Source organism: Sphaerodactylus townsendi, linkage group LG11 (genome assembly GCF_021028975.2).
Source record: "Sphaerodactylus townsendi isolate TG3544 linkage group LG11, MPM_Stown_v2.3, whole genome shotgun sequence".
NCBI classification, from domain to species: Eukaryota; Metazoa; Chordata; class Lepidosauria; order Squamata; family Sphaerodactylidae; genus Sphaerodactylus; species Sphaerodactylus townsendi.
In genome coordinates this window covers 76,619,584-76,645,347 of record NC_059435.1, presented here as the reverse complement: position 1 = coordinate 76,645,347, position 25,764 = coordinate 76,619,584, and the positions used below count along the sequence as shown (strand labels likewise).

The following is a 25,764-nucleotide window of genomic DNA, read 5'->3' as shown; positions in this document are numbered from 1 at the left end:
TAAACCCCTTTATTGAATAAAGATTGAAAGAAAATCCTAAGATCCACATAAACTAACACATATCAACAATACGATTTCCACAATTATAGTTTGTTCCTAGATAACATGATCTTTCAGCCTTTTTTCTCGTTTGAGAAATGATTAGAGGCCACTGGGAAATTATTACCAAAGAGAAAATGCAGCTCATTTCTAATTCTCTTCATATATTAGAAATACCATATAGATGGAAAGGCAGCTATGCTTCTGATTGGAGCAGAAAAGTTTGCAGAAAAGTGCCAAGTGATGGTATCTCTTTGCTCCTTTGTTTTCAGTGCAGGAAATTAGCCATTAGTTTTTAGAAAGGTTTCAAGCATGTGAGGATATGGGAGAGTTGAGTGAAATAGTGGTAGTAGAAAGTGCGTCAAGCTGCAGCCAACGTGTGGTGACCCCCAAAGAACCAAGAGGTGGTTAGATAGATATTTATTATGGCCTTTAGGCCAGCCAGTAGTTTAAGATCAGAATACATGTGAGTACATAGCATTCCATTTATACAAAAATATAATATAAATTGTAAAATCCATTATAAGATCTATTGATAAATAACATTTAACTTCAGGCATTGTTACAGTCCTCGTCACACAGTACAGCTCTTTGTCTTAATAAGGAACTATGCTTGTTGTGTACCAGTATACAAAATTTAGCTACCTTCTGTGAAATGGCAGAAACACGATCTTCTAATAGCATTCTTACAGAATTTGTATCTGAATTATCTATGAATGGATATACATGACGAGTTAACAATGGTTTGATTAACAGCTCCCTTTCACCTTCGTGTAACTTGCAATGCAGTAAGATATGTGACGCCAAGAGGTGGTTTTTGACATTTCCTGCCTCTGCTTAGCGACCCTGAACTTTCTGAGTGATCTCCTACCCAACTGTGAACCAGGGGCGATCCTGCTTAGCTTTCAAGATCTGGCAAGATGGCTAACCTGAGCCATCCAAGTCAGGGGACTGGGTGAAATCTGAGTTTGACCAATCCTGGGTGCCAAGTCACCACGATGCCCCCTCAAAAGCCCCGACAAAGAGTCAGGCCTTGCAGTGCCTTCCAGAGGTCTCAAAGGAGCCCCTCCCTCGCCTCTTTAGGAAGTGTATCCCCCAGTGCTGAGGCCACAGTGGCAAAGGCCTCGGCTCTAGTCAATGCCAGATATGTCCATCCCCACCCCACCCGTGGTGGGATAGCCAACAGAGGACTCCCTGATGACAGTAGTTGGCACACAGGGATTTATGAGAGGAAACTGTGCTTCAAATATGTGGGTCCTCAAGGACAGCTAAAAATGAGAAAATAGTTGGGAGGGGGGAGAGAGACTTACCCCCCTTTGTGATGTGGCCCCAGTTCAGATCTGACTGCCATGTGCATGTTTCTAACTTGGAACTTGGGCAGCGTATCCTGTGGTCTGAGGCTTGATGGTTTGCACCATTGTGCGAACATGTGTCGAATTTTGCTGCGAGTGTCCTTGAGTTGACTGGCTCTCTGTTTCTGTCTTTGTTCCTCGGTCTCTAATGAAAATAACAATCTTCTTTTAAAATACAGGGTACTATAAAGCTCAGGAAGGTTTATAATTAGCAACATTAAGCTATTTACAATAGAACAAAAGAACCAAAAGCATTTATGAAGCTTCCAAATTAATGTTGCAGGTTTTCCTCCCTTTATCCTGCAGTTTGGCCCAAGTCTGAAAAGATTGAAACCAGATTTTCAGTTTGTTGCTGTTTGGTGTAATGTTTTGCTTTTTTTGGTGAATGCTTTCAGTTTGCCAGATGTTGAGGCTTTGCAGTGTAAAGTGGGGGGTGGGGAGCAGCAAGTGTCAGTTATATTAAAAAGCATTATTGTCTCAAATAGGTAAATATTTCTGTGTTGTAGGGATAAAACAGTAAGATTTACAAAGGCCCCTTCCGCACACGCAAAATAATGCATTTTCAAACCACTTTCACAACTGTTTGCAAGTGGGTGCTGTGTGGTTTCCGGGCTGTATGGCCGTGTTCTAGCAGCATTCTCTCCTGACGTTTCGCCTGCATCTGTGGCTGGCATCTTCAGAGGATCCCCTCTGAAGATGCCTCAGCCACAGGTGCAGGCGAAACGTCAGGAGAAAAGGCTACTTGAACATGGCCATACAACATGGAAAACCCATAACCCCCTAGTGATTCCGGCCATGAAAGCCTTCAACAATACAAATCAAATAGTGCTTTGATGAGGATTAAAATTGTTCAGTTTCAGCTGGATCATGCCCAGTGTTAAGTGCCTTATTCTGTCTTTTGGAGACAAGGTTTTCTCTCTCCCCATCTGGACAGCGCTCCACTCACAGCTGACACACTAGCTGACAGCATCTGCCCATTTTTTTTTACAGCGGAACGAGGACGGGAGCCTTCCAGTCGAGACCCGGCTGCTACCCCCAAAAACCTGAGCAGAGAACGCGATCCCGAAAGGCGAAGCCAAAGCAAAGAGAAGAAAAAACGAAGAGATTCTCTGTCGCCCCCTTCGGCATATGAGCGAGGCACTAAGCGACCCGATGACCGGCAAGTGTGGATTTTCTTGTACTTCTTCAACTAAGGGCTTAACACTCTGTATCTTCTTGTTCTCAACAGTAAGGAAATTGCAGGGAGATAATAGGCCAGGCAAGAGCAGCTACCAGAATAGGAGGGGGGGGTTTTTTTGGGGGGGGGGGGGTTGCTTTCCAAAGCACACAAATTCAGTTTGCTTCAAACATTGCTCCAAGCAAAGTGGATAAATCATGGGCTGGGCTGGCCTGGTATCTGGGCTGATAGGGGCCTAGTTGGCATTCAGCTGGCGATCCAGAAACTTGGGTTTGAGAAGGGGTTGCAAATCGCGGTTTGTGCAAACTCAATTATGACGTGGCAGTTAAATTGACAAGTTGCCATTTTGACTGTCGCTCTGTCTCCAGAGGGAAAAAAGACTCTCTCCTGTAAGGAGTCTCAAAGCAGCTTCCAAACTCCTTTCCTTTCCTCTCCCCACAGTAGACAACTTGTGAGGTGAGTGGGGCTGAGAGAGTTCTGAGAGAACTGTGACTGGACCAAGGTCACCCAGCAGGCTTCATGTGGAGGAGTGGGGAATCAAAGCTGGCTCTCCAGATTAGAGTCCACCACTCTTAATCACCGCACCCTGCTGGCTCTCCCACGGCTGCTTTACCCCAGGGATGGAGTTCAGCGTAAGAGTGTGAGTGCAGAGTGAGCAAAAACGGAAGCAGGCGAACTGCTCTGGCCAGGCGGTTGTGTATTTGGAAGCTGGAACTGGTTTGCCGTCCAAGCAGTGGTGGGTGCCAGGCACGGCTTGGGTTCTAGAGTACAATAACCTTGAAAACAATTGTGTTTATGTTGCTTGTTTCTGAAAATGCAAATTGACAACATCGCAAGCAACATCCCAAAGCAAGTGGAACTGATTTAAGACGCCGGCAACTATAAAAGCCATCAGATTTTCCAAGTAGTGCCTCTTAGGAAGCATTCCGTTGGCCTCCTCCTTGTTCTCCTGCTAAGCCGGCCGGGGAAGCTTCACCTTAGAATTTGGGATTTACGAGGTTTTTGGTCTGGCAACAGTGTGGTCTTCCTTCTTGAAAACAAATCCTGCCAGCAGCAACGTTCACAAAGGCAGATGAGAAAGGGGAGGAGCAAAGGAGATCCTGGGATCAAGTTCCTTATAGGGAAACCTCTTCCCTGCAGCCAAGTGATAGGGAAGACCTTCCTCCAGCTTAGAGGGCATCTAAGAACCTCAGAAGGGCCCTGCTGGATCAGACCAGGGAGGGTCCATCTAGTCCAGAATCTCATCTCACACAGTGGCCAGCCAGTTCTTCTGGAGGGTCAACAATGGGGCAGAGAGGACAGGGCCTTCCTCTGATAAGAACCTCCGACTCATCTCACACAGTGGCCAGCCAGTTCTTATCTCATCTCACAGTGGCCAGCCAGTTCTTCTGGAGGGTCACCAATGGGGCAGAGAGGACAGGGCCTTCCTCTGATAAGAACCTCAGAAGGGCCCTGCTGGATCAGACCAGGGAGGGTCCATCTAGTCCAGAATCTCATCTCACACAGTGGCCAGCCAGTTCTTCTGGGGGGGTCAACAGCAGACAGAATCTTCCTCTGATAAGAACCTCAGAAGGGCCCTGCTGGATCCAGACCAGGGGAGGAATCCATCTAGTCCAGAATCTCATCTCACACAGTGGCCAGCCAGTTCTTCTGGGGGGGGGGGATCAGCTTGAAGAACAGAGAGGACAGGGCCTTCCTCTGATAAGAACCTCAGAAGGGCCCTGCTGGATCAGACCAGGGAACCCTGCTGGATCAGACCAGGGAGAGTCCATCTAGTCCCAAATCTCATCTCACACAGTGGCCAGCCAGTTCTTCTGGAGGTGCTTGAGGCAGAAGGGACGGGGGCACTTCCTCTGATAAGAACTCCCTGCTGGATCAGACCAGGGAGAAGTCCATCTAGTCCAGAATCTCATCTCACACAGTGGCCAGCCAGTTCTTCTGGGGGGTCAACTTGAGGAGCAGAGAGGACAGGGCCTTCCTCTGATAATCAGAGGAGGGCCCTGCTGGATCAGACCAGGGAGAGTCCATCTAGTCCAGAATCTCATCTCACACAGTGGCCAGCCAGTTCTTCTGGGGGGTCAACTTAGCAGAGGAGAGGACAGGGCCTTCCTCTGATAAGAACCTCCGAAGGGCCCTGCTGGATCAGACCAGGGAGAGTCCATCTAGTCCAGAATCTCATCTCACACAGTGGCCAGCCAGTTCTTCTGGGGGGTCAACAACGGGGCAGAGAGGACAGGGCCTTCCTCTGATAAGAACCTCCGAAGGGCCCTGCTGGATCAGACCAGGGAGAGTCCATCTAGTCCAGAATCTCATCTCACACAGTGGCCAGCCAGTTCTTCTGGGGGGTCAACAACGGGGCAGAGAGGACAGGGCCTTCCTCTGATAAGAACCTCCGAAGGGCCCTGCTGGATCAGACCAGGGAGGGTCCATCTAGTCCAGAATCTCATCTCACACAGTGGCCAGCCAGTTCTTCTGGAGGGTCAACAATGGGGCAGAGAGGACAGGGCCTTCCTCTGATAAGAACCTCAGAAGGGCCCTGCTGGATCAGACCAGTGAGGGTCTGAGGGGGGATGGTTACCCATCGAATACCGAATCATTTTCAAGGTGTTGGTGTTAACCTTTAAGGCCTTGCGTGGCCTGGGACCTCCGTACCTGCGGGACCGTCTTACCCCATACATCCCGAACCGGGTCTCTAAACCGGCAGAGGCCAATTTCTACTGGTACGTCCCTGGCCCTCTCAATGATACGGTTGGCCTGAACTCCGAGGGCCAGAGCCTTTACAGCTCTGGCCCCGCCTGGTGGAAGAGCAGCTCTCCCACCAGCTGTCCGGGCCCTGCGGGATCTTGTCGAGTTCCACAGGGCCTGCAAGACTGAGCTGTTCCACTGGGCTTTTGGGGAGACTAGCCGTTGATAGGGGTCCCTCTCTCCCTTCTTCTTCTTCCCCTCTCTCCCTCCTCCTTCATGTGGATCCTACCGCCCTTCCCCTCTGGATTTTAGGAGGGAATTGATAGCAGACGCCATCTTGAGTTAACATTAATTTATAATGCTGCATTTTAATGGGGTAGGGTTTATTTTTATTAGAGCCGTATTAACATATATTTATTGTATTTTAACCTGATTGTGCTCTATTTATATGCTGTTCACCGCCCTGAGCCCTCCGGGGGAGGGCGGTCTATAAACCCAATTAATAATAATAATAATAATCATCATCATCATCATCAAACCTGGTTCTCCAGATTAGAGTCCACTCGCTCTTAACCACAACACCACACTATCACTCAAGAAGCACCCCTGAAGGCTTACGCTTTCTCTCTTCCTCAGGTATGACACGCCAGCCACGACCTCCAAGAAGAAAGCGCGGATCAAGGACCGCAACAAGCTGTCCACGGAAGAGCGCAGGAAGCTCTTTGAGCAGGAGGTGGCCCAGCGAGAGGCCCAGAAGCAGCAACAGCAGCTGCAGAACCTGGGCATGGCGTCCCCTCTTCCCTATGACTCCATGGCCTACAGCGCCTCCCATCACGCTTTTATGGGCTATCCCCCTGGCTACCCCATGCAAGCGTACGTGGACCCCACCAACCCTAATGCTGGCAAGGTGCTACTCCCCACGCCAAGCATGGACCCCATGTGCTCCCCGGTGGCCTACGAACAGACTTTGGTGGGCCACACAATCGAGCCAGCCCTGGCTACTCCTCAGCCGGTGCCCGTCGTTCAGCATGTAGCCACGACTCTGGAGGTGACCACCTCGCAGTATGTAGCACAGAGCGATTCTGTGGTCCACCAGGAGCAGACTGTCACGGTCCTGCCGGTGCCGTCTCCCGCTCCGGTGCAAGGGCAGAGCTACAGCGTTTGGGACTCCAGCCAGCAGACTGTAGCGGTGCAACCGCCTTACTCGCCGGCACAGTCGCAGCCCGCCATCTACTACCAAGGACAAGCGTGTCAGACTGTGTACGGGGTCACGTCACCGTACTCTCAGACCACGCCACCGATTGTACAGGTAATTTATTTGTTGTCCGGAGAGGCACCAACAGATGCAGCGGAGGAGTGGGCGTTGGCTTTGGAAGCGGAGGCTTTCCAGATGCTCTTGCCAATGACTCTGGCCTTGAGCTCAGTGGAAGAAATTAGAATGGGGCTGCCTTGTCAGGTAGGACAGGGGTCTGCAACCTGCGGCTCTCCAGATGTTCATGGACTACAATTCCCATGAGTCCCAATTGGCCATGATGGCAGGGGCTGATGGGAATTGTAGTTCATGAACATCTGGAGAGCCGCAGGTTGCAGACCCCTGGCCTACCTGAAGAAAAGGTTAGATAAGAACCGTCAGAAATGGCTTCCGAGCCAGCACCTTTACTTGGAGGCTAGCGAGGGCTTCCTTAATTAGAAGGTCAGGGATGGTTTGTTGAAGAGGGAGCAATCTTGTTTCCTGCTGCTCCAGAGACCGGGACCAGGAGCAACCTGTTGAAGGTGGGCGTTGGAAAGGTTTGTCTGGCCTGGGCATCCTGGCCTCGCCTGCAAGATATTGCTTCTTTCTCTGTTAGGAGACAACCCGAAAAGACGCAACAGAGCAGCCATTCCTTTCCCACTTGCGTCAATAAAATCCAGCCGCAGAAGTATTTGGGAGGATGCTTGGGGTTTTTTTCCCATTCACCGTCACAGTGGAATACAGATGTTGGACATTCTCATTCACTGATTGTGTTCTCCAAGATTGGAGGATGTCCGGATGGGTTCACCCATCAGAGACCAGGTCATTCTGGTGACTTTGGTGGTGTGTTTGGGTCATGGGCGTGTTTGCCCTTGGGAGGTGACGGTTTGCATGGCCCTCTTGGTTCTTTTTCAACCGGTAATAGTTAGGTTTTTGGACTTTGCAGTGCTGAGTTCGAGGTTGCTTTTAGTTATCTTCTGAATCCTTCCTACCCCCCCCCCCCAAAAAAAAACCCCTTGTTCTTCCCCTTAAAATTGGGATCATTTCGGAGGGTAGCCATCTTGGTCTTCAGTAGTAGAGCTACATTCAGGCCAACAAGATAACTCAAGATTGGAGCTTTAACTCAGGATGCTGATATCCTGAAAATCTTGTTTGTCTCTTAAGACGCTCAAATTTAGTTCAAATTTAGCTATTGAAACAGGAAGGCACTTTCCTCCCTATGAATTAGATCAGGGGTGTCCAACTCTGGCGCTTCAGATGTTCATGGACTACAATTCCCATGGCCTGCTTATCAGCCAATTGGCCATGCCAGCAGGGAGGCTGATGGGAATTGTAATCCATGAACTTTAATGTAGGGAGTTAGACACCTCTGAAGGCCTGATAAGCAGTGACTGCAGCAGCTAGCCCAGGGCCATACGTCCATATGAACATCTGAAGTGCCAGGGTTGGACACCTCTGAATTAGATGTACTTGCCTGATAAGCAGTGAGCCTACTGGCGCAGCTAGCCCAGGGCCGTCTGTCCTGCCAGCATTCTTGGCAGGGGTTGTTCTCAACACTGCAGAGAAGACTAACTGGTGATGACAGAGCCTGGACCTGGAACTTTGCTCCCACACGGCTGGATTCCTCCGCTGTGTTTCAGCCCCTGTCCTAGGAGCAGATTAAACGTTTCGGCCCTTTCCTCTTAGAGTGGATGGGAGGAGCTACTTCACCCAGGGTGTCCAGTGGGAAGAAGGGATGCTGGTGGCGTTTGGTTTCCAGTGGTTAACAGGAATCCTGCCGTGGAGAGCAAGCGGCCTCCTCTCCATCTTTGTTCTCAGGCAGGTGAAGCTTCTCAAATGACCTGCCAGTCTCCTTTGGTTTTCTTCCAGAGTTATGCCCAGCCAGGCCTTCAGTATATCCAGGGGCAACAGATTTATGCTGCCCACCCCCAGAGTGTCGTGGTGCAGCCCACCACAGCGGTGACGACCATCGTAGCAGCAGGACAGCCTCCGCCCATACAGCAGGTAAGAGCAACACACCTGGCTCCCGCTGAGTGCGGTCGGGTCAGAAATCTTCCCTTTTCGATGGTTGAAGAATATCACTGAGCTTCAAAAGCCACTTGAGTTGGAAAGTGGGACACTGTTTTTGGGACATAATTGTTTTAGGCCATAATTGTTTTAAATTGTATGTACCGTGTTTCCCCGAATATAAGACAGTGTCTCATATTAATTTTTGCTCCCAAAGATGCGCTATGTCTTATTTTCAGGGGATGTCTTATTTTTCTTTTTTCTGTTCGTCGGGCATGCTTCCAAACAAAAACTTTGCTATGTCTTACTTTCGGGGGATGCCTTATATTTCGCACTTCAGCAAAACCTCCACTATGTCTTATTTTTAGGGGATGTCTTATATTCGGGGAAACAGGGTATGCTTTTATATGTGATATTTTATACTGTACACCGCCCTGAGCCCTTTGGGGATAGGGCGGTATATTAAATCTAATAATAATAATAATAATAAAAATAAAAATAATAAAAATAATAATAAAAATAAAAGTATCCTCAAGAGCTTGAGCCTGCGGGGCTGTCCCACTATCCGTCCCACTGCACTTATGCCCATGCTGGGGCAGACAAGGGCAGTTCAAAAATTTCTGCACCTTTCCCGTCTGAATCTTGGGGGGCAAAGGCTTGGCAAGTGGGCAAGCTTGATATAAGAGAAAGTCAGGGAAGTCACGGAACTGACATATGTGTCGGAAAACCGATTTATTCATGAGCTACTGGAATTAGCCACCTATAGCTCCATCTCAAATTTGGTGCTTCAAAAAACCGCACCCAGCCCTGAGCTCTGCAGTGATAATAGACTTGAAAAAGCCAGAAAACATCCGGGGGGAAAAGAAGGCTTTTTCGGCTTTTCCTTTTTGGCTCTGTTAAAATGGTGCCTCTTTTTTCAGAACAGATCTCTCTTGGGGACCCCTGCTGCGAACTAATGTGTTGTGTGTTCTCTTTTATCATCTTGCGGCTTTCAGCCAGAGCTTGTGGTGACCAACAACCTCCTGGACCTGCCTCCGCCCTCTCCTCCGAAACCCAAGACCATCGTCCTCCCTCCAAACTGGAAAACAGCTCGCGATCCAGAGGGGAAGATCTATTATTATCATGTGGCCACAAGGTAGAGGGTCTCTCGGCTGTGTCTCCTGGGGATTGGAGAGGTGGTGGGTGCACATAAACTTGAGCTAAGAGGGGATCTAAGCTTCATGGACAACCGGGGGTGGGAAAACGAACGAGGGGAGGAGAGCTGGCCCAGGGGGGTGGGAAACGAGAGGGTGTTCTGAGTGATAGGTCTGGGTGGGGGGCACTGATTCGGGTACCAGAGAGGAAGAAGTGCAGATGGGGTAGAAGGGCAGGAGGCAAATTGAGCCAGAGCAGAAGGAGAAATGGGGGGAGGGGGCTAGCAGCAAGGACCCTTCTCTCTCCCCCTCAAGTCCTCTTGCCCAGGGTCTCTGGTGGCAAAAGGATCTTCCCAAAATGTTTCTGTGAGTTAACCCAGTGTCAGAGCTGTGAATCCACTCAACGACCAGCCGTGGATTTCTTGAATCTGAAGCCTTTATTGAGTTGGACGACAAAGTGCCTGGCTTTGAAAAGGCCGGTTCTGATCCAACATTCAAATCCCCCACAGTACAACCCCTCGGAGTCCAACCCCCCAACCTGCCCCTTCCCACGTAATGCGAAAGCGGGAAAGTGTGGGAAAGCAAAAGTAATCCCCAAGGCTGGACGGGAGATAGCAAACCTCATCGTTTCTATCCAACAAAGGCGGCTGTATGCTCTCCTCGCCCCCTCGGAATACAACCAAGCTCCAGAGCAAGAGCTAAATATCTCTCATCTCTGTTATCCATTAACCAACGTTGTGCATTCATGCTAGCACGCCTCAATATTTTCCCATCAGCGGAAACCTCAGGGAGATACCTCCAGATCCCTAAACATCAGAGACTATGCCGTTTCGGATGTGGATCTATAGAAACCATAACTCATATTCTTCTGGAATGCTGTCTTCACAGTAACCTGCGCATGATTTTAATTCACCCTTTGTTGCTTCCAAGACTTCAGCACTCCCAAGTTCCAGACCACCCGCTTTCTGCTAAGTGACTGCAATCCATCGATCACCTTGGCAGCGGCTAAATTCTTGGAAAGCATTTTAAACACCCGTATTTAAATGTTTTAAAAGTTTTCTCTTTTAAATGGAAACATACTAATAATTTATATGCCATTAAAGGTTAAAATGAAATGAAATGATAGCAAACCATCTGGCCCAGACCAGAGTTGCCCCTGTTATCTGAGTACCAAGCAGACTGGAGGGAAAGGAACATAGTGTAGAACACAGAGACCCCAGCATTGAACACCCAGAATCAGTCTTAACACCATAGAATCATAGAGTTGGAAGAGACGCCAAGGGCCAGCAATCCCCTGCAATACAGGAGCACACAATCAAAGCACTCCTGACAGGTGCCCATCCAGCCTCTCTTTAAAAATCTCCAAAGATGGAGACTGCGCCACTCTCCGAGGCAGTGAATTCCGGGAGCTTCCGAATGCAAAGCAGGCTAAGTTACGGCTGCTCTCCAACCTGGTGGGCCCTCCATTCCCCTGTTCTCCTGTGATTTTGTCCCAAGCTGGTCCCTCCTTATCAGTGACGGTCAGACCAGAGGAATCTTTTCGGTGGGAGTCCAAAGAGGCCCGACCTGTTCTGCTTCTCGCGCTTCCGGTTCAGCACACAAGTGCCGAGCAACAGGGACAGAAGCTGGCATTGGGACATGCCCCCCCGCCCCCCAAGGTCCTCCACGCTTTGATCCTGGTAACTCCCCATGTGGACTTGGTTACCTTGGAGCCCAGCAGTTAAGTGCTGCTCGTTTGGAATGGAAACTTTTCTCACTGCCGCGTTCACAGGCCTCTTTGTAATGGCACATTAACAAGCAGCCACAAGCTTTATGGCCAGTCCCCTTGGAGACGTCTCCTTTGTTCTCCCGGCCACTTCTTCCCCCCAGAGCTGGTACTAATTAAGGGAACATTAGATGTGCATGTTACGAGAAGTGTGGGGTTCGCTGGCTTTTAGAGCTCTGGGTGGCGGCTATATAAATTTAAGGTGCTTCTGTCTGAGGGGCTCGAGACGTATTTGAAACAGATGCGCCGTGACTTGGTTAACATGCATCAAGCTGCCCCCGAGAAAGTCCGACGGTCCTTCCCTGTGGGCCAGTATTGTCTGCTGTGGACCTCAGCTTGATGAGTGATGGACAGCCCCAGTGGCCCTGCCATCGTTTTTAGCGGGAGATGCCCAGGGGCCGAACCGTGCCCTACAAGGAGAGACTCAGGGAGCTGGGCAGGTCGGGTTTGGTGAAGAGAAAGTGACACGAGAGCCCTGTAGACCAGCCATTCTCAACCAGGGTTCCGTGGTACCCTGGGGTGCCGTGAGCGTGTCCCAGGGGTACCGCAGAAACACTACCGGCCCCCCTCGTTTTTGTGGTGTCCCACCGGCGCCAACAAGGTCATGGAGCTGGCCCAGGGGGCAGGGCCTGCCGCAAGGTCAGCAGCCACTTCCCCCCCCCCCCCACCCCAGTGCTTCCCTTCACCCTGGGAGGGGAAGGTGGGGGGGATGGCAGGGGTACCATGAGATATGAAGAGTGAGGTCAAGGGTACCATGACCTTGAAAAGGTTGGGGAACACTGCTGTAGATGTTTGAAGGGATGTCATCTCGAAGAGGGAGCAGCCTTGTTTTCTGCTGCCTCAGAGACTAGGACCAGGAGTAATGGGTTCAAGGTGCAGGAAAAGAGATTCCACCTAAACTTTAGAAAGAACTTCCTGACCGTCAGTGGAATATGCTGCCTCAGAGGATGGTAGAGTCTCCTCCCCTTAGAGGTTTTTAAAGAGAGGCTGGATGGCCATCTGTCAGGAGTGCTTTGATTATGCGTGCCTGCATGACAGGAAGTTGGACTGGGTGGCCCTTGTGGTCTCTTCCAGTTCTGTGACTCTGTGATTTCTATTCTAGGAGGAGGGGAGGTGGCAGAAGAAAGGATGATAATGGAGTTTATTTAGCCCCATTGTTAAGACAGGCACACCTTAAAGCTGGGGAAAAGATCAGCTGCCAAGGGGGTTGGACCTGATGGCCCTTGGGGTCTCTTCCAACTCAAACTTCCTACCTGAATAGCCAGCATTGTACTACCAAACTATAAGTGCTCCCGTTGCTGGTCCCTAAGGGGCTACTAGATGTGAATCTAGCTGTTTTTCTCAGAAGAACTCGAGTGCAGCAGCCCTTTAGAGTCCAACAGGATTTTCCGGGTCTGACCCTTCGAGAGTCAATGCTCCCTTCGTCAGACCTTCAGACTAACAGGTCCACCCTCTGAAATTGTTTCACAATACTTGCAAACCATCAGGTTTTTATGGTTGCCATTCAAATCATTCAGTCTTTGGCTCATTCCGCACATGCAGAATAATGCACTTTCAAACTGCTTTCAGTGCTCTTTGAAGCTGTGCAGAATAGCAAAATCCACTTGCAAACAGTTGTGAAAGTGGTTTGAAAATGCATTATTTTGCGTGTGCGGAAGGGGCCTTTGACACACTTCTGTCTCCTTCAGATTTTTGATGGTAATATACTCTGAAGTATGTTGGATCTATTACTGTTTTAATGTAGAGGGTTTAAACAGAAAAAATGACATTTTCATGTGCCCGTTTCCATTTTTATTTTATTTTACCAATTCGAATACCTCATCAGGACAAAAGAGGTACTTGTCCGCGTCGTACGTTTCTTGCAGCTCGATCCAGATCTGTCGAGCAGGCGGGGACGACGACATGTCGGGTCTATTCCGCCCACTCCACGGGGCTTTCCTGCTGCACGGGGAGCCTCAAAGAGCAAAAACAACCCCTCACCTCTGAATCCCCCATAGACCAGAATAGAGGTACACCATGATTTTTGAAAACTATGGTCTGGGGTTGAGCAGGCTCTGGAGGCCAACTAAGATCCCCCACCCCCCGGAAGGCTCCCACCATGTAAACCCTAGCCCCACGACAATGCAGCTGGCCTCAACCCGGGCCAGGGCCTTTACGGCTCTGGCCCCTTCCTGGTGGAATGCTGTACCTCCACCTGTCCGGGCCCTGCGGGACCTTGGTGAGTTCCGCAGGCCCTGCAAGACAGAGCTATTCCACCGGGCTTTCGGAGGGGCCGGCCGCGGCTTTACTGCCCCCCATTGAAATAGAAACTGAAATTGAGGCTGCCAGTTTCCATCTCTTGTCATCTTGGTTGGGCCTGTTGTTAGTTCCATCATGGGCCCTGCCTGTTCCCTCCCTTCTTTCTTCTTTTTGGCCTTTAGATCGGGCGCCTGTTTTTAACCAACTCTTGCTAAACAACCTTGCTTTTTTAATTTATATTTGTTGTGAGCAACTGCTGCTCAAGTTTTAACGGGTTTAATAGGTTTAAGTTTTATGTTGTTTTGAGTTGCTGTTTGGAGAACAGCCATTTTGTGAGCCGCCTCGAGCCCTTCGGGGAACAGGCGGCCTATATGTTTAATAAATAAATAAATAAATAAACGCAGCTGGCTGCAGTGTGGGAACATTGGCACAGAGCTGGGTGCTGTAGCCAGGTGTCCCAGTGCTCTGCAGTGGCCCAGTGCCAGTGGGTTTGCCCCTCTGCCAGCATAAGTGCCCCGAAGAGGGCAAATCTGCCAGCTGAAGTCCGCACTGCCTCCAGAGGGGGATTTTCTCTCCCCCCCCCCAACATTTGACTGCCCATATGCTCCATATTTAAGATTTGTTCAAAAATTAGATGATTTCCAGATTACTTGATCCTTATTTCTTAACAAATGCAGTTAAAACAAAGAAATTGACTACTTTCCTACACCAAGAAAAAATATATTACACATTAAGCAACTATACCGGTCTCTGTGAATAGGCCCAATGTCCCCTGCTGCCACACACACACACACCTGATACTCAGGACCTTGAGGCAAGAAAATTACATGTGTGTAGTTTGGTTAGGATTGCACAAAATACATGTGTGTAGTTTGCTTAGTATTGCATATTAGAGCTTTAAAGCATTTTTTAAAAAGGATTCATTTCCTACACAACACTTAAAGAGCAGGGGTCTCTATCCTGAACTCGCTTACATGAAGAAGCAAGCCTTTATTGCCATAGACAACAGTACAACAGTAATAAAAACAGATTAAAAAGCATATACAATACAGGTCGAAGGAAATCTACTGGCGTTTAGTAATTTCCAGGAGAAAGTCTGCCACTACCATACAGAGAGAAGGATCAGGGTTGTCCAACAAGTAGTGTAATCTAATTAAATCGGGGAGATGGGGTAAATGTAAAGGAGTAAGATTCACATACTTGGATCTGATTTCCTTGAATCTGAGACAGTGTAGTAATTGGTGGGCCAGAGATTCAACAATAACTGCTAGTAAGGTCAGTGGAGCTTATTCGCAGTAAGCGCAACGTGGGGTGAAAGCGATAAAAACTCAGGAGTCCCTGAAGTCAGCATCAAGCGCCCGCGTTCATGCTTCCAAGGGAAACCCACCTTGTCCTACAAGCGACTTCTGGAGAGGAAAAGTGCATTGGCAGAAAATCCTCTCCAGATTTCTTGGCATGTGGGAAGCTGTCCTCTCTGAGCTCAGAGGTGGCTTTTCTCTGACACGACATGGATTTCTTCCTGCAGGCAAACCCAGTGGGACCCGCCGAATTGGGACAGCCCAGGGGACGACGCCAGCCTGGAACACGAAGCAGAAATGGATCTGGGGACCCCAACGTATGACGAAAATCCCATGAAGGTTAGTTTGTGTCATTAGTGTGTGAAGGTTTCCCACCTGCATGTGTTCCTCACCTGGCTAGTTTGCCACTAAGGTCCCTGCTCAGTCACCCATCTGGGGGCAGGTGATTTTTATCTCCCAAAGACGTAACAAATAATACCCTTTAAAGAGGCAACAAAGTTGGGACTATTCATCTGTTCAGATCTATCGCTACCAAGAACCACCCGCCCAATACAAGGAATTGGATCCAGAGATGCTCTAGAAAACTACTGTCTTGTTCTCCAAAGATCAAGAAGCCTTGGTGCAAATATCAATATTTCTTTAAAATAAGGTTTTGAGCTTTTTTGAGCTTCTTTTTAGCTTTAAAATTTTCTAAGAATGAGAAAACAGAATTCCTGGGTTGTATTTTGGGGGCGGGGGGGAGGTATGGTTTCCTGCTCCTTGTTTGGAGTCATTCCTTCTGTTGTGACCAGCCCTGGATCACTGAGATCAAAGGAGAGGGTTGTGCTCAGGATTTTACTCCCGTCCCTTCTGTATCTGGCTAGAGAGAGTGAAGTCGTACTAAAATGACTGCAGGACAGTTTTCTAACTCCAGAGGAAATCTAGGCTTCCTTTAAGTTTAAGAGGCCAATTTGCTGGTTGTTCCTGACCCCTCAATGATGTGGCTGGCCTCCACTCGGGCCAGGGCCTTTTCAGCCCTGGCCCCTGCCTGGTGGAACACTCTCCCTCCAGGTGTCCGGGCCCTGCGGGATCTTGGTGAATTCCGCAGGGCCTGTAAGACTGAGTTGTTCCACCGGGCCTTTGGAGTGCCCAGTCGCTGATTGAGTGCCCCTTTTTATTCCTCCGGTTTGGAGTTCCCTTTTGCCATCTATGGGACCCACTTTTTCGTCCTGCTTTCCCCCTCTTTGGGGAGGGTTTTAATTGGGTTTTACTGTGTGACGCCATCTTTGTTAATTTTATTGCTGTGTTTTAATTCTAATTTAATGGGTTTTTTGTTTGTATGGGTGGTAAGAGGAAATTGTGTTGTGCACCGCCCAGAGCCCTCCGGGGGTTGGGCTGTATATAAAACCCATACATACATACATACATACATACATACATACATACATACATACATACATACATACATACATACATACATACATACATACATACATACATAAAAAGTTTCTGTGAAGAGTTCCTCTACAACAGTGATGGCGAACCTTTTCGAGACCGAGTGCCCAAATTGCAACCCCAAACCCACTTATTTGTCGCAAAGTGCCAACACGGCAATTTAACCTAAATATTGAGGTTTTAGTTTAGAAAAAATGGTTGGCTCCGAGGCACGCGTTACTCAGGAGCAAGCTTCGTGAAGCAACCGTGCAATGCTTCAAATGGGTGAATCACAATCCTAGAAGGATTTACTCAGAAGCAAGCCCCATTGCCAGCAACCGAGTTTACTCCCATGTAAAGGATCATGCCCAGGCCAGCCTAGATATATGTGTGTGAGTGTGTGGGGGGGTGATTTTCCACCCCCCTCCCACATGATGAACTCTGTGCACGAGTGCCCACAGAGAGGGCTCTGAGTGCCACCTCTGGCACCCGTGCCATAGGTTCGCCACCACTGCTCTACAACATTATCAAGTAGAGATTTAAATCATCTTTACTTTGAGCTGCTTTGACTGTGGGCTGCAGCTTCTGCCTCTTGACCTTAGAAGTGTAACCGTGGAGGGCTGGGCGTGTCTCGGGTGGATCAGCTTCCATCTCAGCTGCCTCTGGAATGCCCACGCCTTGAGTTCCCAGCTGTTTGAAAGTGTCCAGGAGGGATCTTTAATTGCTGGAGTCGTCCTTTTCTGGGCTCATTTATTCTCTGCCAGCTGCTTCTTCCTCACCCCAGAGCCCTGTAGACCTATCAAGGGGATGACAGAGTAGCTTAGACAGAAGAGCATGAAGAGGTCTCCCATCAGCCGTGGCACATTGCCTGTCTTGATTCCCAGAACGGGCAGGCATTAAAGAGACTCTGGGGATCATGCAGAGCAGCAGCACCCAGTAGTCTGGCACAATCAGTCTGGCAGGGCCTGAAAAGTGCTTGGACCAGTCTTGACATCTCTTCTGTGCATCCTGTATTCAGCTCCTGGGATCCAAAAGAGCAGAAGCCGGTTCCATTCACACTGGAGGGGTAGTTCTCTCCCTCCCTATTCTGCAGCCCCCCGAAACTTGAAATCTGTGACTCTCTCACAGGTCCCTTCTGCACGGACAAAACAAACGGGTCAAATGAAGCCATATTGCCTGTCCTTCCGTCCGGCAGGTGCTGCAGGGGCCCTCCGGGATCGCTGGGAGCCTGGGAACAGGATGTGGGATGTTTAGCACAGGAAACACGAAATCTGAGAATCCCCCCACCCAACAAACATACCAACACAGTTGCCTAGAGAATCCACTCTAATGGCAGCTGCCTACAGAATCCACCATAATGGTGGACAAAAGGGAGGGTAATAGAACGCTTGCTGCTTGCCATAGTTTGCACAGAAGCGTGTGAAACCCAGGTTAAAGGGGGGAAATCACTAATTTAGCTACTTTCTTTTAACCCGGGTTCAGCAAAATAAAATGGGTTAGAAGTGTTGGGGGGGGGGGCAAGTTCTATGGGGCAAGTTCCATTGCAGGGGTTGGCAACCTTTTTCACCCAAAGAGCCATTTGGACCCATTTTCAATGGCCCCAAAGATCTACCGAGCCGCATGGAACCGCCTCTGGTTCGGCCCCTCCACTCACCTTTCCTTCCAGCGCTGCTCTGTCGGGCTGGAGGGACACGTCCACGCTACCCTCCAACCTCCAGGCCACACGGAGCCGCAGTATAAGGCTGAAAGAGCCGCATGCGGCTCCAGAGCCGCGGGTTGCAGACCCATCTATGGGAACTTCTCCCCCATAACACATTTTTCTCACCCCTTTACCCATTATGTTTTGCCTGGTCAGAATCACCCACAAACTTTGGACTGTAAACACAGTCTACAATCTGACAGGAACGTTCCTTTAAGTAAGCTCCGTTGAATAACACGAGGGCTTCCTTCGAGTATCGCTCTTGGGATTCTCCTTTGAGTATCACTCTGCTGAATTTCTGGGACTGGGGTTTTATTTCTGAAATTCTATGCCTGACAGGTCATATTTAAAGCAGCCTGTGATCTTAGAGATAACATTCAGGAATAACGTGCTTATGATGCAGTTGGATCCCGTGCAGTTGTCAGCTTCCAACAGGTGTGCCCCCTGAAGTTAAATGGGCTGATTTTGACAAGAGCTCATTGGGGTTTGTCCATCTGTTTCAAGGCCACCTATCGGGATTGGCATTTGGGTTCCCTGCGGTTCAACTGAACCTGTACAAACAAATATACTCCTTGTCCACTCCTGGCTTCTAGGCTGCTTTTGGAATGTTTCCATAAGATTATGGACACTCTGATGCGTGAATGTGGTTGACTCTAACTGAATTGTTGTTTCTCAAATGCTGTGTGTCGGTGTTCACCAGCTTCGCGTTAAATAATTCCTTTTGTCACTTGGATGTAGGTGATATCTGCTGTAAAAGCATGATAACACCCAAAGTATATCCCAGAGGTGGTAAATCCACATTTCTCCATAAAGAGGTTTGTGTTCTTTCTGGCGTTGAGCTGTTGATAATGAACTTAAACGTGAGTCTTATCAAATGCACAGAGCGTGGTCTTCCTAAACATAACACAGTGACACTTATTTATTTATTATTGATTGATTGATTGTTTAGTTTTATATACCGCCCCATCTCCGAAGGGCTCTGGGCAGTATACAACAAGTTAAATCATAATACAATTAAATACAAAAACTAAACAATTAAATTCCAATATAAATAATTTACTAAATCCCCATTAAAACAGCGGTTAATACAAAGTTTAAAGTTTAACTTCTGATTTGTGTAAGACCAGAGACAGAACTTTCTCAATGTATTGTCGAAGGCTTTCACGGCCGGATTCAACTAGTTCTTGTGGGTTTTCCAGGCTGTGTGGCCGTGGTCTGGTAGAACTTGTTCCTAACGTCTCGCCTGCATCTGTGGCTGGCATCTTCAGAGGTGTATCACAGAAGGAAATCTGTTAACTGGACACAGTGTGTAACAGACTTCCCTCTGTGATACACCTCTGAAGATGTCAGCCACAGATGCAGGCGAAACGTTAGGAACAAGATCTACCTGACCATGGCCACACAGCCCGGAAAACCCACCACAACCAGAACTTTCTCAGTTGGTTTGTTTAATTCTTTCATGACCTTCCGTTCTTCCCAGTGAGGACTCTGAGCAGCTAACGTTATTTTCATTGTCCTTCATTTTATTCTCACAACCACCCCATGAGGTAGGCTAGGCTGGGAGAGTATAACTGTCCCAAGGTCACCTGGCAAGCTTCTATGGCAGAGCAGGGATTTGAACCGTAGTCCTCCAGATACTAGTTCAGTGCTCTTAACTACTGAACCACACGGTCTCTATATTCCCAGGACAAGCTTCCATAAAGTTCTCTCTGTTTCCCTGCCGGGAATAGAGATGAGCTGTAGTTCTGGACCACAGGTGTCAAACTCGCAGCCCTCCAGATGTTATGGACTACAGTTCCCATCATCCCCTGCCAGCACGATGTAGTGCATGTAGGGAACTGTAGTCCATAACATCTGGAGGGCCGTGAGTTTGACACCTATGTTCTGGACTGTTAGGAAGAAACACAGGACAGGTTGTTTTTGTGTACTCTTTGTTCTGTGTAATGAAAAAGGACACTCATAAAAATAACCACTCTCTCTTTCTTTCTTTAGTCTTCCAAAAAGCCCAAAACGGCAGAAGCAGACACTTCCAGTGAGCTGGCAAAGAAGAGCAAGGAAGTATTCCGGAAGGAGGTAATTCCATCTACCTACCAGCTTCCTTAAATCTTGTCCAGCTTTGGGTGGGAGGGATCCTTAAGGTGCTGGGGGCCAGTTCCGCCCCTTCTGCAGCGCTGGTGCAGCAGGCCGTCAGGTGGGTATTATTTGTGGTCTTCATCATGGTTGACCTCCAAGGTCATTGGGGCCTGACACCAAGGAACAGTGAATGAATATTCTGGAGACATCCAACATCGAAGGCTGAGAGCAAAGCAGCTTCCTCAGTGAAATTCTGGAGTGGGGGTGCATGAGGACTTTCCCCCCCTCTCCTGGAATACCAAAACTTGAGGGCATCCAGGGTAGTTGGTGGGCAGTGGGTTCAGGATGGACAAAAGCAAATACTTTACACAAGTGTTTAAAATGTGGAACCAGCTGCCAGGGGTTGTAGTGATTGCCACAGGCACAGATAGCGTTAAAGGGGGATTAGACAGATTTCATGTAGGAGAGGTTTATCAGTGGCCATTAGCCTTGGTGCTGGAAGCGAACCTCCACATTCAATGGCACTAAACCTTTGAAAACCAAAGCCAGGATTCCAGGCTAGATGGACCCTCATTGGTCTGATCCAGCAGGTCCCTTCTGAGGTTTTCATCAGGGGAAGGCTTCGACCTCTATGCCCTGCCGTTGGACCTCCAGAGGACCTGGTTGACCACAGTGTGAGACGGGATACTGGACTAGTTGGACCCTCCCTGGTCTGATCCAGCAGGGTTTTCCCGTTGGAACCTCCACATTCAGTGGCAGTAAACCTCTGAAAATCAGAGCCAGGATTCCAGACTAGATGATCTTCACTGGTCTTACCCAGCAGGGCTGTGCTGATGTTCTCATCAAGAGGAGGCCTTGGCCTCTGTGCCTTGTTGTGGGCCCACCAGAAGAACTGGTTGGCCACAGTGCGAGACAGGATACTGGACTAGATCAAGGGTCTGCAACCTGTGGCTCTCCAGATGTTCATGGACTACAATTCCCACCAGCCCCTGCCAGCATGAGGGGCTGATGGGGTTTGTAGTCCATGAACATCTGGAGTGCCGCAGGTTGCAGACCTCTGGACTAGATGGACCCTCGTTGGTTTGATCCAGCAGGGCTCTTTTCTCCATATGCTCTCCCATCATTTATGCAGCCTCCCCTTTCATGCTCGATTGGGAGACAATGGGCAGGCCCTTTCAGAATCTCTGCTTCACACCCCTCCTTCCCTTTCCTGCCAGATGTCTCAGTTCATCGTGCAATGCTTGAATCCCTATCGGAAGCCAGACTGCAAAGTTGGCCGGATAACCACAACTGAAGACTTCAAACACCTGGCGCGCAAGGTACCCTGCGGGCGGGGCGGGGCAGGGCGGGGCGGGTATGTTCGTGTTCCGCACGCACTCTTTGTTTGACTTAACATATTTAGAAGACTCCATCCTACTACTCCGTTTGACAGCCATCGGGGTGGCTGGTGGTGAAAATTGCTTATCTGATGAGACTGCTCTAGCCTAGACTTCCTCAGTGGCCTCCCCTCCCAGACCAACCCTGTTTATCTTCCAAAATATGTTGAGCTTGGTCCAGCATGGGCCATCCTGCCGGGGCCAGACTGCTGCTCATCACGCTTGCGAGACCAGATGGCTCTGGAGAGTGCCTGGCAGTCGTTATCAACAGGGTTGGCTCCAGAGGCCAGTGTGAACACAAAGAGGAGCAGGGGAGCGTGTGTGTGTGTTTGCCTTATGTGCGAGGACCAGGGAGAGGGAAAGGTGCTTCCTGCCTCTTTGAATTTCGAGGGTGGAAGTGGGGGGGGGGGGTGTGCGTGAGTCGCGCACGTGCCAGCAGCACCATTTGGGGATGAAGGGCTGCCTTTGAAGTCGCGCCAGGTTTCCTCTTCAGCACGGAGGCCCCCTCCCGTCCCTCCATCGCTCAACGCTGCTCTCGGCTTGAGCAGCACATGTTGCCTGTCCTCCTAACTCCCGAGCTCAGGATTGTCTGGAAGCCCAATGGGCAGCTGCTGGTGTCTCGTGGTCCATCAGTGGTTCTACCACATACTACATAGCCACATGCCCTATGACAGTGATGGCGAACCTCTGGCACGGGTGCTAGAGGTGGCACTCAGAGCCCTCTCTGTGGGCACGCGCAAACAGAGTGCCCCCCCCCCCCCAATCTAGACTAGCCTGGGCCACTGGGCTTGATTATTAGCATTAAACCTAAGTGGCTTTTTGGGCTTGATTATTAGCATTAAACCTAAGTGGGTTTTTGGTTGCAATTTGGGCTGCACTCGGTCTCAAAAAGGTTCGCCATCGCTGCCCTATGACAGTGATGGCGAACCTTTTTGAGACCGAGTGCCCAAACTGCAACCCAAAACCCACTTATTTATCGCAAAGTGCCAACACGGCAATTTAACCTGAATACTGACATTTTAGTTTAGAAAAAACAGTTGGCTCCGAGGCGTGCGTTACTCGGGAGTAAGCTTGGTGGCAGTCGGTGGCTTTGCTTTGAAGCAACCGTGCCACTCTTCCAATGGGTGAATCACGACCCTAGGAGGGTTTACTCAGAAGTACGCCCCATTGCCAGCAACCGAGCTTACTCCCGGGTAAAGGATCGCGCTTTAGTTCTTCGCTTGAAAATCAGTGGGGTTTAACAGCGCTTAACAGGGTGACCTACACTGCTTCCCCCAAACTAGGTCTTAGGTTTAATGCTAATAATCAAGCCCAATGGCCAGCCTAGATGTGTGTGTGGGGGGGTGCGACTCTGTTTGCGCGTGCCCACAGAGCGGGCCCTGAGTGCCACCTCTGGCACCCGTGCCATAGGTTTGCCACCACTGCCCTATAAGGAGCACTTTAGGCAGCTGGGAAGAAGGAGCAGGAGGAGAGAAGATTTAGGGGTGACATGGTAGCCATGTTTAAATATTTCGAAGGGATATCATGTTGAAGAGGGACAAGTTTCTTTTTTGTTGTTCCAGAGACTAGGACAAGGAGTGATGGATTTAAGGTGCAGGAAAATAGATTCCCCCTAAACATTAGGAAGAACTTCCTGACAGTCAGGGCTGTTTGACAGTGGAATGCACTGCCTCAGAGATTGGTGGAGTCTCCTTCTTTGGAGGTTTTTAAACAGAGGCTGGGTGGCCACCTGTCAGGAGTGCTTTGATTGTGTGTTCCTGCATGGCAGGGGGTTGGTCTGGATGGCCTTTGGGATCTCTTCCAGCTCTATGATTCTGAGGCCCTCTTGCTGCCCCACCATGGAGTGGGTCTGCTGCCAAGAAGTCATCAAGGCCAAGTGGTTTTTTAAAAAAACAAAAACAAACAAACCTTTTGCTTTTTCCCAAACTGGAAATTTAAAAAGAAATCTAAATGCCACTAACCCAGGTAACATCAAAAACCGGAATTACGGCAGGCTGAATGTGACCAGCGCAAAATATGTGATAAATATTATACCTGAAAGCAACATGGCTCCTTTTGTAAACAAAACAAATTGCCTTGTTAATGGAAGCCAGGGGAGGCAATCTTAAGGCCGGCGCCACTGCAGAGAAGGATCTGCTCCATTGTCGCAGTTGGGGGGGGACACCCCCCATTTCTTCAGATTGCTGCTCAGGAGCAGCAGTGGCGTAGGAGGTTAAGAGCTCGTGTATCTAATCTGGAAGAACCGGGTTTGATTCCCAGCTCTGCCGCCTGAGCTGTGGAGGATTATCTGGGGAATTCAGATTAGCCTGTACACTCCCACACACGCCAGCTGGGTGACCTTGGGCTAGTCACAGCTTCTCGGAGCTCTCTCAGCCCCACCCACCTCACAGGGTGTTTGTTGTGAGGGGGGAAGGGCAAGGAGATTGTCAGCCCCTTTGAGTCTCCTGCAGGAGAGAAAGGGGGGATAGAAATCCAAACTCTTATTCTTCCTCTTCTTCTTCTCATTGGGATCCTGACGATGGAAAGTTGTCTATTCTGAAGCTTGCCTGCTTTTCTTCTTCATGTCTGTGGTGCACAGTGGAACAGCAGTGTAGAGCCATCCCTTGGGATAACTCGCTGTGCCCTGTCCTTAACTTCTGCCCCCTCCCTTGGGAATGCTTTGTTCTCCTTCCTCATTGTCCAGCTAAGAGGGCGAGGTCTCGGCTCTGTTTCCCTGTCCACCAACATGACCAATCTCTGCAGCTCACTGCGACAGGACGTCTAGTGCCAGCTTGGTCAGGGTGCCTCTTAACCTCTGCCTCTCCGTATTCTTTCCCCCTTCCCAGCTGACCCACGGAGTGATGAACAAAGAGCTGAAATACTGCAAAAACCCCGAGGACCTGGAATGCAACGAGAACGTGAAGCACAAGACGAAAGAGTACATCAAGAAATATATGCAGAAATTTGGGGGGATTTACAAACCCAAAGAGGACACGGACTTAGAGTAGTCGCCGGGGGCAGAAGGGCCGCGTCCCTCTTCAGAGCTCGAAGCCGCCTGGCCTCAGGATCCTTGTTTTGGGCAGGATTCCTGGCCTTCTCTAGGGGGGAGCGGGGTGCTCTTGGCAAGCCACCCCGTGAATCGCGTGGCACGTGCGGCTCCCTTTCCGAGTCGCCCTTTCGGAGCACAGATTGCAGCTGCGGAACGAACGAGCAAATGACATCTGCCTGCCATCCAGCCGTAGCTGCCCCCCGCTTTGTGTGTGCCCTCCGTGCAAAACCTCTGGTCTGGCGACGGTGCTGTTCCACGCAACGCCCCATGAGCGCGCCCCATCTTCCCGCTCGAGATCTGTATTATATTTTAACGTATATGTGAATATATTGAGGTTTTTCTCTTTCCTCCCCTCCCCTTTCCCTCCCTCCCTCCCCCTCCCTCCATGTGTTGATATCATGGGAACACTTTGTAAGAATAGTTTTGAAGGGTTCTTCTTTTCGTTCTCTGCAAGGTTGAATCTGTTATCATGTAAATATTGGCAGAAATGGCCGCCTCCGGGTTCCTGGCAGGCCACGTGCTTTGTTGATAAGATTGATTTTACTGCTTAAAATCATTTACTTTATCCAATTTTTACTGAAGTTTTTATGTAAAAGAAAAAAATTAAAAAATTAAATAAAATGGCAAATGAAAGAATGCCACGGTATAAATTTGCACCTGGAATGTGAGAAAGTAATCGCTGTTATGTTACTGCGGACCATAAAAAGTTTCAGGGCCGAAAAGCAGGGGAAAAAAGTTTAGGGCAAGAGCAGGAGGAAAAGGCTTCTAGCTCCCATTTCTGCTCATCGTGATTGTGTCAAAGAATCCCAAACGGTGTAATCAGCTTCTTTCTTTAAAGGCGCAGAATTGTGTTGTGGAGCCACACATCCGGGTGTGTTCCTGGGTCCAATCTATGCTCCCGTGGTGGCGAACCTTTGGCACTCCAGATGTTATGGACTACAATTCCCATCAGCCCCTGCCAACATGGCCAATTGTAGGGGCTGATGGGAATTGTAGTCCATAACATCTGGAGTGCCAAAGGTTCGCCACCACTGCCGGTCTAGTCAGCACCTCATATTACGGAAAAGATTCTCCCCCTGTGGTTTGACTCCCATATATTTTCTTTCCCCCAGTGCGAAGCAAACGAGGGAAACATTTATTGTATGAAGCTAAAGGCCGTTCCGATCAGTGGACACAGAAGGACATAGCCAACTGGGGGGAAAGCAAGAGCATTGTACTGTTAAAACTTTTTATAAAACATTTAAAAACAC

At 49.3% G+C, this 25,764-nt stretch overlaps 1 protein-coding gene across 2 annotated transcripts in view; it reads left to right on the top strand.

Moving 5' to 3' along the window:
• SETD2 (SET domain containing 2, histone lysine methyltransferase) overlaps nucleotides 1-25,151 on the top strand; it is an 85,691-nt gene extending 60,540 nt beyond the window's left edge. For both annotated transcript variants that reach the window (XM_048510882.1, XM_048510881.1), the window contains 8 exons: nucleotides 2,382-2,550; nucleotides 5,890-6,562; nucleotides 8,354-8,488; nucleotides 9,487-9,626; nucleotides 15,153-15,264; nucleotides 20,030-20,110; nucleotides 21,328-21,429; nucleotides 24,312-25,151. In XM_048510882.1, coding sequence (XP_048366839.1) covers nucleotides 2,382-2,550; nucleotides 5,890-6,562; nucleotides 8,354-8,488; nucleotides 9,487-9,626; nucleotides 15,153-15,264; nucleotides 20,030-20,110; nucleotides 21,328-21,429; nucleotides 24,312-24,473 — 1,574 coding nt within the window. In that variant the 3' untranslated portion in view covers nucleotides 24,474-25,151. The remainder of the gene's footprint in view (nucleotides 1-2,381; nucleotides 2,551-5,889; nucleotides 6,563-8,353; nucleotides 8,489-9,486; nucleotides 9,627-15,152; nucleotides 15,265-20,029; nucleotides 20,111-21,327; nucleotides 21,430-24,311) is intronic.
• Nucleotides 25,152-25,764: the final 613 nt, after the last annotated feature.